Source organism: Rana temporaria, chromosome 2 (genome assembly GCF_905171775.1).
Source record: "Rana temporaria chromosome 2, aRanTem1.1, whole genome shotgun sequence".
Taxonomy (NCBI): Eukaryota; Metazoa; Chordata; class Amphibia; order Anura; family Ranidae; genus Rana; species Rana temporaria.
In genome coordinates, this window is record NC_053490.1 from 227,019,143 (window position 1) to 227,032,404 (window position 13,262).

At 40.6% G+C, this 13,262-nt stretch overlaps 1 protein-coding gene across 1 annotated transcript in view; it reads right to left on the reverse strand.

The window, feature by feature from the left end:
* CFAP47 (cilia and flagella associated protein 47) overlaps positions 1-13,262 on the reverse strand; it is a 610,902-nt gene that overhangs the window by 277,535 nt on the left and 320,105 nt on the right. Inside the window, exons 44-45 of the mRNA XM_040336504.1 lie at positions 11,248-11,474; positions 8,348-8,537 (exon numbers count right to left, since the gene is read on the reverse strand). Of these exons, the coding sequence (XP_040192438.1) occupies positions 8,348-8,537; positions 11,248-11,474 (417 nt within the window). The remainder of the gene's footprint in view (positions 1-8,347; positions 8,538-11,247; positions 11,475-13,262) is intronic.

Below are 13,262 nucleotides of genomic sequence, written 5' to 3' on the forward strand. Positions count from 1 at the left end.
TTTTGTCTCTAGAACATACTGGTGGTAGGGCACTGGGTTATACTGGTTTTCCTCTCCAATTGTCAATGCCTCAAAGCCTGGTGACTGAGACCATGGTCTCTCCTATCTCCATATTAACATGAGCTTAGTGAAGGAGGCTCCCTTTCCAGAGGTATTTTTTTTATTATCTGTGGATATGCAGCATGCTATTCATATCTCAAAGACAGTCAGAAGAAGCTTTGGACGTTGGCACAGTAGTAAATCTTCTTTGCTGCACAACTATAGCCAGTGGAACTCCTCTGTTTATGAAGTTGTTTTGAACACTACAGATATCTGGCTATCCTTTTTTTTCTTTCCATACCTTTCATCGCCAGACAGTAGACAGTAGGTATAGTTATGGTGAGGCTGAACAACATCTCAGTGGTGTACTTCATCAATGGGCACATCAGAACCTTCAAGTCAAGTCTACTGATAGAGGTAGAGATGATTGTGATCTGGGTAATGAAAATGTTTCTAAGACTCTAGCAAGCCCACATCCGGGGGTTCTGAACTTCTGGGAGGAATCCATATTCTGTGGCCCAATTGGGCAATGAGTAGTTCTTAAATCCAGGTTATGTGGATTTTTCTCTTTGGGCAAGATTCCAAAGTAATGCCGCGTACACACGACCATTTTTAATGGTCTAGAAAAAAACAACGTTTTTTTCAACCCGATTCTTGTTAAAGGGTCACTAAAGGATTTTTTTAGCTAAATAGCTTCCTTTACCTTACTGCAGTCCTGGTTTCATGTCCTTATTGTTCGTTTTTGCTTTGATGTTGCTGTAATTCCTCTCTGTTCTGGACACTTCCTGGTTGTCTGTTTCCTGATCACCACAGTACTGGGAGATTTCTCACTGTGGTGACTAATCAAGGAGGTGTGATTACTGTGTGTCAGTTTCTTTTTACAATCCATCACTGCCCTCTATTGGCTCTTTGTCTCTGTATATCAGGAAACAACAGCAACAACTAAACTGTAGGTACATTATATGATTGTTTTTTATCTATTTTTAATCATTTTTAAGGAATCAGTTAACTATTATGTCTCTATACCCTGTAAACAGTAATTTCAGCTAAAACATTTTTTTCCTTTAGTGACCCTTTAAGCCTGCCTTGCCTACACATGTGAAAAAAAAAATGCTCGAGCAAAGCACGGTGACGTACAACACATACAACAGCACTATAAGGGGGAAGTTCCATTCGCATGGTACCATGCTGATTTTGTGTTAGTAAAAGTTTGGTGAGAGACGATTCGTGCTTTTCAGTCTTCGTGCTTTTCAGTCTGTTACAGCGTGACGAATGTGCTATCTCCATTATGAACGCTAGTTTTACCAGAACGAGCGCTCCCGTCTCATGACTTGCTTCTGAGCATGCACGGTTTATTTACGTTGTTAAAGCCTACACACGACCATTTTTTTACGACGTGAGAAACGACAACGTGAAAAACGATGTGAAAAAATAGAGCATGTTCTAAATTTTTAATGCCCATTTTTCACGTCATGAAAAATGCTCTGGAGCCCACACACTGTCGTTTTTATTGACATTAAAAAATGTAATTTTTCACATCATGAAAAATGGTCATGTGTACGTGGCATCAGATCTGCTTGCATCTCCTCACAATTGCAAGCTGGAAAGACTTTTCCCAAGGAGCCCGGGCCTGCAAGCCCTGGAAGTGGATGCTGTGACAGATCAGGGGATGTTTCAAAGTCATAAGCTTTTCTGCCAATCTGATTCATCTACAGATTTTTGGGGGTCTTTTGCAAAGAAAATGGCAATTATTCTCAATTGGCCAAACAGGCCTGGGCTTCTGCTTTTGGTTCTGAGTTATCGGAACCCAGTCCTCAATCCTTCATCTCTCAGATAGGGTGCAAAACTCCAAATATGTTCATCTCTTTTCAAGTTTTCAAGTTATTAGTCTTGAGCGGAAAAGACTAATCAGCCTTGGCTGTTTTTCTCTAAGCTGATATGTATTACGGAGGATTATACCTTACACTAACGTGCACTAACATGTTTTTTTTGTTTCATTCCTCAGGTCTTTTATATTCTGATCTTCAGCCCTCATAGAGGGCAGATCTTTGTACTCCCTGCTCTCTCCAATGTCTCATAGGTGAATTATCTCATACTTATCCAATACTTTTATGGAGTGCTCATCTAAGACTCGATGGAAGCCAAGACTCCTAAGGTGGGATTCACTGCTTGCTCTGCACTTCCTCACCAGCTCAAGATGAGATATTTTTTCAGTCCCGCTTGAGTAAGGACTGAACATGAAGACAGTCTCTCTGAGGCCGCGTACACATGGTCGGTCCAAACCGATGAAAACGGCCTGAAGTCCAGTTTCATCAGTCCAAACCGACCGTGTGTATGGCCCATTGGTCTGTTGTCCTTCGGACAAAAATAAGAGAACTTGCTTTAGAATCGAAACTGATGGACGGCTGACCATCGGTCAAAACCGATGGTTAGTACACAAAAGCATTGGTTCAAAACCTGCGCATGCTCATAATCAAGTCGTTGCATGCTTAGAAGCATTGAACAGCATGTTTTGTGTTTTACGTCACTGTGTTCTGACCCGATCGGTTTTTGAACTGATGGTGTGTACGCACATCAGACCATCGGTCTGCTTCAGCTGTGAACCTCATCGGATGGATCGACCGTATGTACGCGGCCTAAGGGTATGACATCACCCAGGAAGTTTGCCAAGATCAGAGCCATAAGCTACCAGGAATCCTCTGGTGGCCTGCAGCTCCAGGTGGTATCAGCTTCAGTTCAGTTTGAGTGAGGACTGATCCATGTAGAAAAACTCTTAGGGCTATATTCTCAACCAGGAAGTTAGCGAGGGTCAAGGCATTGAGGGGTCCTTAGGTGGTCTGCAGTTCCAGGCAGGCTTGTAGTCCAGCTTTGAGTAAAGGCTCAGTCATGAAGGCAGCCTCTCTAAGGGATTTTTCCTCACCTAAGAAGTTTGCCAGAATCAGGATCTCTGGCTAAGAGGGATCCTTTTTTTTTGCACTCTGCCTAGTCCAGGTAGTGTTTATACCCATACTGGGATGCAAACCGAGGTGGCTTTGGCATCCCATGAGAATTAAATATTTGTTTTCCTTACCTGCAGGACTGATTCCATGCCCTAGATATTGGGATACTTTGAGTAAGCTTACAAGCTACAGCTTTGTTTAGAGATTTAGGTATTTTTGTTGTTGTTCTCTCTAGCAGAACCAGAGGGAAGGAAAAAATCCAGAATCATCCAGCTTATGAAGCTTTTTCAGCATCTCAGCCTTGTTTTTTTGACTAGTTATTTCCCAAAATATGCTGCCATGGAGTCAGCCAGGAAAACGTAAAATGTCCTATCAGATTCTTATTGTAATTGTCTTTTCCTGATAGATTCCATGACAGCATAGGTACCCTCCCATTGTCATGAGTAGGATCATTACAGAACACATTCTCTGGCTTAGCCTCAAAATTTTTGGGAGTGAATCTACAGAAATGTTTGCTATCATTGAATTTATAAGGAAACAAAAATTAGGAAAATGTTCAGTTATTTTGGCAAAAATTTTTTTGTGGCAGACTTAAATCAATACTATTAAAAATACAATCAGAAAACAATCAAATGACAGGTATTTCATATGGCAATCTTAACTAAACTAAGCTTCTAGATTACCTTGAATAACAAAACTTCAAAATTACTTCAATTTTCACATTTAATTTTAATAAAAAATGCAGGTGCTAGTAATACAAATGAGTAATGAGATGCCATTTTAGATGAATAAAGAAATCTTGTTCACATCAAAACGTCTCAGAAAAAGCACTCATGTATAAGCAAAGCTGTTTAACTACCAACATAAAGTGAAATGTCAGGATTTCAGAAATGTCAAGAAGGATGTAATTTACGAGCATCCAGAAGCAGACTGAGGCTGTCAAAGTTGTTTGACAAGGCAATAAAAAGTGTAGTACTGATGTGCAATGTAGAGTATCATAGCAACCAATGAGATTTCACGTTTTATCAGTTTGAACAATGACAGATATAGGCACATTAGCACATATCATATATCTGTTTATGTGAGTAAAAAAGTTTACCAGACAGAGCAATAATTTAAAGTAGTTGTAAAGGAAGAAGTATTTTTTTTTACCATATTGCATTCTCTGCCCTCCTCAAATACTTACCTAAGCCAGATCTCAATTCAGCACTGAGCCCAAGAGCAGTAGCACTGCTTTATTGCTGTCTTTGGATAGACTCAAAACAGCTGTGGTGACAGTTGGTTAATGCTGCTGTCAGTCAAAGCCAGTGAGCAAAGAGCAAGTCAATAGACACACACCGGGAGCTAGCCCGCATGTCTGGGGCAAATGCTGAAGAGGAGTTGCGGAGAGCCGTAGCAGGGGACCCCAGAAGAGGAGGTTGCACAGAGCAAGTGAGTATATCACATTTATTATTTTAATAAAAAAACGTTACACTCACTTTAAGTGAGTTCAAATTCAACTCTGTAAAGCTAGAAAATGGTCCATTTGTATTTACCATATTAATAAAACAAGAAACCATGTATCTGCAGTTGGCTACTGATAAAAATGTCCTACTTGAAAACCTAAAGTTAATCTCCAGGATCCCTCCTGCCCCACATACCTCATCCCCTCAACACTCTGGTATTAATCACTGGTATAGCAAGTAAAATAACTTTTTTTTTTTGCGTTGATTGAGAAAAACAGGATTTAGAGACACTTGGGTTATACTGCTGCCTACAGGAGAATTTGAATACTGCCAAACAAAAACATTGTGCTCCAAGTTCAAGTCTGGTTGCAGGGAGCTTGAAGCTTTTTTTTGCAAAAAACTCTGTCTTGAACTGTGTCTAGGATTATTCCAAACACTGAGTCAATTCTGATGCAGACTTCTGATTGTTCAGGATACAAATGAACCTTTTCAAGGTCGAGACTTGTGACAATTTTTCTCCTTAAAAGGAGGTTGTCTACATATCCCAAAATGGGCATGCCCAATGAGTGTACAAGCACAAGGGATACATGCTAGATTAACACAGGGTTGTGGAACACAAGCCAAATGGCAGGACTACAACGTTTTCTTAATGGAGAGTAGCTATGATCAATCCGGTGAATTTCATGTGGAATTTTTAGGGCCAAAATAATAAATTAAATGCCTTGGGATTTAAGGCCCCTTTGGGGATCTGAACTGTGAAAAGACTGGAATAAAATTCATGAAACCTTTTCACCACAGGAACTAGGGCAATAATCCGCTGTTCCAGAAGACTCATAAGGACTGCATGAAAGCCTGTTAATCTGTGCAGCGAAAATGAAAGGCTGGAAAACCTGAACCTGGGGGCAGAACTTACCAACCAGTTTGTAGCCCCTGGAAACCATTTACCATACCTCGGCATTTAAGATGCTGTCTATTGAGATGTCTGCAAAGACTAACATAAGTCCCTCAATAAAGAAAGTGCATGCATCTCTAATGTTTAAGTCTTCTCCGCAAGTTTAATGCCCTGTACACACAAGCGGAATTTCCATCTGAAAAAAGTTGGATGGTTTTTCCGACGGAATTCTGCTCACGCTTGGCTTCGATACACACGGTCACACAAAAGTTCTCTGAACTTTTGAGCGTTAAGAACGTGGTGACGTACAACACTACGACGAGGTGAGAAAAATAAGTTCAATGCTTCCGAGCATGGGTCAAATTGTTTCCGAGCACACATTTTTTTCCCCCATCGGAATTGCATACAGACGAACGGATTTTCCGATAGGAATTTTTTCAGTCTGAAAAATTGAGAACCTGCTTTCAAACTTTTCCTGGCGGAAAAGCTCACATCAGACTTTTGCTGGTGGAAATTACGCTTGTGTGTACAGGGCATTAGGGAACTTAAGGGAAAGAAGCAGAAAGGGGGATATGATCATAATATACATATCTTTGACTGGTGACTCTACAATTGGGAGAAAACTATTTTATCTTTGGTCTCTAAAAAAGAAACTTAGCCACACATTGAATTTGGACGAAAAGCAGTTCAATCTTAAACTATGCGGGTTCTTTACTGTTAGGGTCATGTTAGTTCCACAGTTGGTGGTGTCAGCAGAAAGTGAAGATACATTTAATTATTTTTTAGATATACAACTATATGGAAAACAGAAGTTACACACACAGGTTGAACTGGATGGACCAGTGTCTTTACTCAACCTTACCAACTAGGTAACATATGTAGCTATGAAAAAGGTGGTGAAACTGAGTTTGTAGCTTGAGTTTGGACCCAGATTGAAGCCTGGGTGTAACAAAGGGACTCCTCTTGGTCTCAGAGTAGGAGTGGATCCTATCAACTTGAGACCTATTTATCTTTTGCTGGGGCAGATGACTTCTCTTAGCCCAAGTGACACAGTTGATGGAGGGACCCAATACAGTGGGACTGCTACATGTGTTTTTGGGATCTGACATGTTGCACCTCTAACAGAGAAAACATATCTCAAATACAAGGTAAGCCCACTCCCCAAGGACTAACCAAGGTATAACCATGTATCTATTATGATTAGGAGCAGTGGTAGGAAGGTCTCTACCCCACGCTGAGTGATGGGAACAAAAGCATATAGGCCCGGATTCACAAAGCACTTGCGCCGACGAATCTCCAGATACGCCGCGTAAGTGCAAATATGCTCTGTCGTATCTGTGCGCCGTACCCACAAACTAAGATACGCCTAAAAACAGGCTTAATCCCGCCGACGTAACTTGCCTATGGGGGCGTAGGGTGGGCGCACATTTACACTGGCCGCATGGTGGCGCTGCCATTGATTAGCCATTCAAATATGCAAATGAGGAAAATATGGTGATTCACAAACCTGTGCCCGCCCGACGCAGGCTACGAGAGGTGCACGTAAGTTGTACGGCCGGCGTAAAGTTAAGCCCCATAAAGGAGGTGTAACTCAGCAGCAGACATGTAAAGGTCTGCATAAGGGAACACAAGCCAGCGTTTTTTTACGTAGTTTACGTTGGACGTATGTCTGGATGGCCGTAGATTACGTTCATGGCGTAGGCAGTGATCCAGCGTATCTTAGGTAGTTGTTCCGACGTGGTTATGAGCATGCGCACGGGGATGCGTCCACGACACGACGCATGCGCAGTTCATTCAACGTACTTGTCTGGCTCTCCAACCATCATTTGCATGGGGTCACGCCTCATTTGCATGGCTTTGCATGGGGCAAGCCCACTTCCACCTACACCGGCCTGCGCCTTCGAAATCTACGCCACGCCGACGCAGCTTTGGGAGCACTGGCTTCCTGAATTCCATGCTTGCCTCTCTGCGCTGTGTCAGTGTATTGTACATGGAGATGCGCTACGGTGGGGTAATGTGCGCCCGTTCTCAAGTGCACAACACTCCAACATAGCTTCTCAGCACCTTTTTGTGGAAAACGAGTGAAAAAATAGGGATAATAATGGTGCCCAATGTTTGTAATAAATAAAGCTACTCTTGCTCATAAATGAATCTTCAGAGTTTGGGTCACATCAGAGACTGCAAAGCATAGCACTCTGCAGTTAACTAACACAGTACACAAAGGTCTGGAAATAGCCTTATCCCTGAACCCAGTATCTGAAGGTCACATGTCAGGCAGATCATGTAATCATTCAGTCCAATAGGGTCCAGGGATTGTATCCAAAGCTATTGCTGAGGTTATGCCAATCTGGATAACTGTATGGAGATTAACTCTAGTAGTTTGTAGATGAAGTATTGATTGAAAAAAAAAAATCTTGAAAAAGGAAAACATTTAAATTGGCTAGTAAACCTGGTTACATTTTTCTTAGTAGAGAAAAGCAGTCCATCCTCCTAGGACACTAGCAAAAAACAGAGGCATGCTGGAAGTTGGAGAAGTTATACCAGGCTGGTCATGGTCTTTTTGCTTGCCAGTGTCAAAAACCTCTTGTAGACAATATTACCCAATTGCCTTTGAATCCTACTACCTTTTATTCTGAATCTGTGGTGATGTTTTGGTTCTGAGTCTTTTCTGTCACTCGGTGTAGAGGAGGTGGGGCTTTCTGTGATTTTCCATGTAACTGCCTGTATGATGTGAACACCTCATATTGGCTCTTCCTTCAGGAACCAAAAGTGATTGGCCAGCCAGGCAGATATGCATCACTAGATTACCAGTGCTTCACACCCAGAAACAACACCAGTGAGGTGAGCAAGTCCAAAAGTATTTAAAAACAAAAGACAGAACAGACTGGGGGAGGGGGAGGTTGGGGTTAAGTTTTGCCCATAGATGGGCTTTAAAGAACATAAATCAAAGCTCTCATTTTCTTTTTTATCCCCTTACTGACAATTATGAGAAAAAAAAATAAGCAATATAAATTATCATGCAAAGTTGATACCTTGTTCATTATAATGTAGACTTCCTTCAGCTGAGGTGTGTTTAACAAATGTTTGATTTTTTGTAGAAACTGGAATGGAAATTTGTGTTGGAATCTCAAAATGCTCAGGCATACTTATTTCCACTTCATACTGATTAGACTGGAACTTTTTAGAGGAAGAAAAAGAAGAAGACCGCAAATACATATTTACCTATAAAGAGGAAAAGAAAAATTAAACAATGTAATGCACCGAAGTCCCACATAAAATCGCCTTAAATAGTAATATGCATAAACTTTTCATTTTCCAATTCCTGCAGGTGTGGTAGACTTGATTTTAGGCTCTTGTTTAAGTGACCTCTTTCAGAAGCCAAGCCAGAAAGACAGATTTGTCTGCCCTTACTTTTGCACTGAAAAAACATGTTCGTAGAATATGAAATTATTTGGTGTTGTGATTTTCAAGGGGAAGATCTTTGGCAGAAAGAACACTAACCATTTGACAGTGTTCTTTGACATGTGCCCATTTTTATTTTTCATTTTTTAACTATAATACACAGTATATGACTCATCTAAGCAAAACACGTGCCCGTATTAAACTACTGGTGTCCTTGTCAGATACAATTCATTACTATCTCAGGGTTAAGTCTAAATCCAGGTTCAGACCAAATGTTACCTATTAGGAAGTTCAGATTTATTCCAAATATTTGGGAAAGAAATTGCCCAGCTAAACACCCTACAATGCATTCTTCTCTCAGCATCCCTTTATCAGAGTGTGTAATTTAGTGACAGGGACAGCTGACAGTGCACTTAGAGATAAATAGTATGCTAGTGCTACTAAAGTGCTGCTATACGCAGTACTTTATTCAGTAGTGTATATTGCCACTGATATATTGCAGTGAATTGCAGTTTGAGGGGAGTGGAAGAGTCGAGTGTAAAGCCCTGTACACACAATCGGTCCATCCGATGAGAACAGACCGATGGACCGTTATCATCGGTTAACCGATGAAGCTGACTGATGGTCCGTCACACCTACACACCATCGGTTAAAAAAACGATTGTGTCAGAACGCGGTGACGTAAAACACAACGACGTGCTGAAAAAAACGAAGTTCAATGCTTCCAAGCATGCGTCAACTTGATTCTGAGCATGCGTGGATTTAAAACAAGTTGGCTTTTTTTAACCCGATGGTTAAATAACCGATGGCGCCCACACACGATCGGTTTGGACCGATGAAAACGGTCCATCAGACCATTCTCATCGGTTTAACCGATCGTGTGTACGCGGCCTAAGTATCACCTGCATTTACTGCCTTTGATTTAAACAGACCCAAGAGTCCCTTTTAAGACTACTACTATGTTTGTATTGCGTCAATAACAAGCAATAACAAGTTGTGTTGCTGCTGCTCACCATTTGTTTCCTGCTATTATTGTGTTTGTGTGTGTGTGTGTGGGGCGGGGGGGGGATTATTTTTCCTTTGTTTTGTTTTTTTATAAATGGATGGCTTAATTTGCCTGTATTTTGGGATGGGTAGTTGATGTTTGTTTGTTTTTTTAAGTTATTTTAATATGTTTTCTGTTCTTTTATGTTTATGTCAGAAGTAGCACAAAGTTGTCAGTGACATGGCATAAGCACCAAAGAGTCAAGCAAATCAAAACACCACATCCCTCATATAGAATTTTTGCACAGCCATTACGGCAAAGGGAATAACTCCCAGGCATTGCCATCATGCCTGGGGGGCCTAAAGAGAGAAGTTTCTATGCAGTTGGGGGGGGGGGGGAAAGGATCCGTATTCACAGTCGAATGGCACATGGCATATGTGCCTTTCTTTTTAGATAAGGTGTATGTTATAATGTAAAAGCACACAGTGAAGGTGTTGAAGCCTTCATCAACATCATTAGCATCATCCTCCTTTTTCTCCCAGGCACATAGTAGTGTGAGGTCATCGTAAGCTGCAAAACATCCTGTTTTCTTCCTCATCCACAGATATTCCTGCTGCTGCCCGATAAACTGGCTCTAAAGAGTTGGTTGAATTTTTTTGCACACAGCCACTTGCTGCAAAAGAATATGCAGCAATTAATTGCATCTGAGGTTGAGGAGGAGAGTAATGCAGTAGATGTAGTAAAAGAGGTGAGAGGTACAATATTAGTAAGCCAGTGGCAGCTCACAGAGGACTGGAAGGAGCAGCCACCCAATTCAACTGGATAGGAGAGATCCATGGGTGCAGGCTAATGTTACCTCCATGCCCACTCCTTAGAGCTCAGCTGTATGGGCATTTAAACATGTTCTGCAGATTGCACCACCGTTACCTATGTCAGCAGAATCCCAAGTGTGGTAATAACAAATGTCATTTGGGTACCACATGTATGAAAATACACATGAATGTTCACCACAGGGCTCAGGGAGAGCAGCACCTCAGCAGCTCCTCCCTTTGTACCTCTACCACCACTCTAGATTCCCTATCAGCAGCCTCAAGAGAGAAGGCTGAAATCATTGCAAGAAGTGTCATTGGGTTACCTCATTGCACTTTCAGGGGGAAAGTGGTTCAGAAAAGGGACATGCAGAGAAGGCTGCAACCATACTCACACTCTACCAACCCCACCCTTATATCTTCAGCTTTCAGACTGAGCTTGCAGATTGTACATTTACCATAACATAGGCACTCATGGGTTACTACTAAAGAACAAATTAACTTAGTGCATGTGATTTATCTTTACAGCTCACATCAGTAAGAAATAAGATGAGAGCACTGGGTGGCAATGTTTATGAAACATGCCATAATACTGTCCATAGGAAAGATTATCTATAACCAAATCTAAGTGTGAATTTTTGCAGCTTCTGTTGTGCCATCTGATCATGCACAATATTCACATGTATACAGGGATAGTTTATGTAGAACATTTGCCCAGACTACACATGTAACTTACTTCCTCTCTGTTACTGCGAGATGCTGCTATTGCAGCTCGGACACTGCTGCTCTCCAGTGTGCCAGTGACTTTTCTGCGCTTGTACTCCTGCGGTGACATCTGTATTTGGGCTGCAATTGCTAAAGCTTTTTCCATTCTTTCATTAATTAATGGTATCTTCAGATTTTCTTCCAAGACACTGCTTTCTTTACATTTAAGGTAGTAGGTTTTTTTTGAGTGTGTGCTGCCTATAACAAATAAATGGAAATTAGCACAAAAACTAGCAAATATTTTTTATGGTGGTATTCTAGTATGCTTTTTTTAAACAATATAATAGGGGGTCGCTACAGAACTATGTCTTTATTGTGGCACCTTGACCTCAAAGCAGACATTACTAAAAAAAATGAATAGTACATTAAAGTTGTTGTAAACTCTTTAGGTATTGTACAGTTTAGGAGATATTTACTATAAACACTGCTGCCGTCGTCTTAGGCACATGCACACTGAAGAAACAGTCCACTTGTGTAGTTTTTCAGGGCCTGTGCCGTGACTGGCAGCTCCCGTGCACATGCGTGGGAGTGACATCATTGTGGTTCTGGCCAATCACAGCACCGGAGTCGGCAGACCCGGAAGTAACTCTGGTGAAAGATGTCAACGTGGGAGCGGAGTGCATGCGGCACTGCAGGGCATCATTCTAAAGTAAGCATTCCATAATGAGCTAGTATGCAATGCATACTAGACTAGCTCATTATGTCTTTGTCCTGCAGGTTTTTTTTTTAAGGTTTACAACCTCTTTAAAAGATCAAGTTAAAAATCATCCTTTTTTCCCTGCAGTACTTTTTTCTTTCATTAGTTTAATAGCCAGCATCATTCAACCCACTTCCTCTGAGCCCAGCTCATCCTGGTCCTGCTCCAGCCTGTAACTTGACAGTGATAGCAGAAGCAGCACAGTAATCAATTCATCTGATTGGCTACTTGTGCTACTACTTCCTATGAGCTGACTCTGAACTGACTGTACAGGGAAAGCAAGGAGCAGATACCAGCTCAAATAAAGATATTTACACTGTTGTCATTTAAAAATAAATGTAATGATGTATTGACTACAAGGTTACAATAATTTGGGTATTTTTTAGCAGTCTAGAGTTCAGCTTTAACTATTTGTGTTTTTTTTTTTTAAGAGCAATAAGCAGAACTTTGCAATGTAAACCAAATTAAATTTAACAGGAACATGTGGCATACAAACATAAATTAAGTGTTTCATGACAGTTTATTCATGGAGGGAGCAAGTTTCTTGTCCTAATGCATCAAGCCTGTCATCTCTCTCTTGTCCTTCGGTAAAATTATAGAAAAGTGTATAAACTGTAGTTGCTATATAACAGAAGGAACATATACAGTAAAACATTGGATTTCAAGCATTATTTGTTCCAGAAACATGCTTGTAATCCAAAGCACTTGTATATCAAAGCAAATTTCCCCATAAAAAATAATGGAAACTCAGATGATTCGTTCCACAACCATTTATTCATAAGTCCTTCAGTTTATAGTCCATATAAAAAGATTATAGCAATGTGATAGGTTGTGTAACCATAAAATGTCCATCCACAAATGGAAGCCTCCACAAGGGAATTAGAAGAAAAATCCAGCAGGAGCTACAGAGTATAAAAGAGAAGAGAGGCGCTTCTAAATGTAGCAATATGTTGCTAAATGTTGTACCCTCATTAAATGTAGCCATATTTCTACACTTAGAGGTGCCTCTCTTCTCTTTTATACTCAGTTGTGACATGACGCTACTTGTATATCAAGTCAAAATGTATTAAAACATTTTTCTTGTCTTGCAAAACGCTCTCAAATTAAGTTACTCTCAAACTAAGGTTTTACTGTACTGTATATATGTGTACATTTATCACAAAAAAAAGGTAAATATATTTATTGCACTATATAATGCAAACAAAAACAAGTAGTTGTATAAAATAGTAAGATAGCACCAAAAAATTACCAAAAACCAATGCAGATAAAATACTGTGTTTATACAGTAA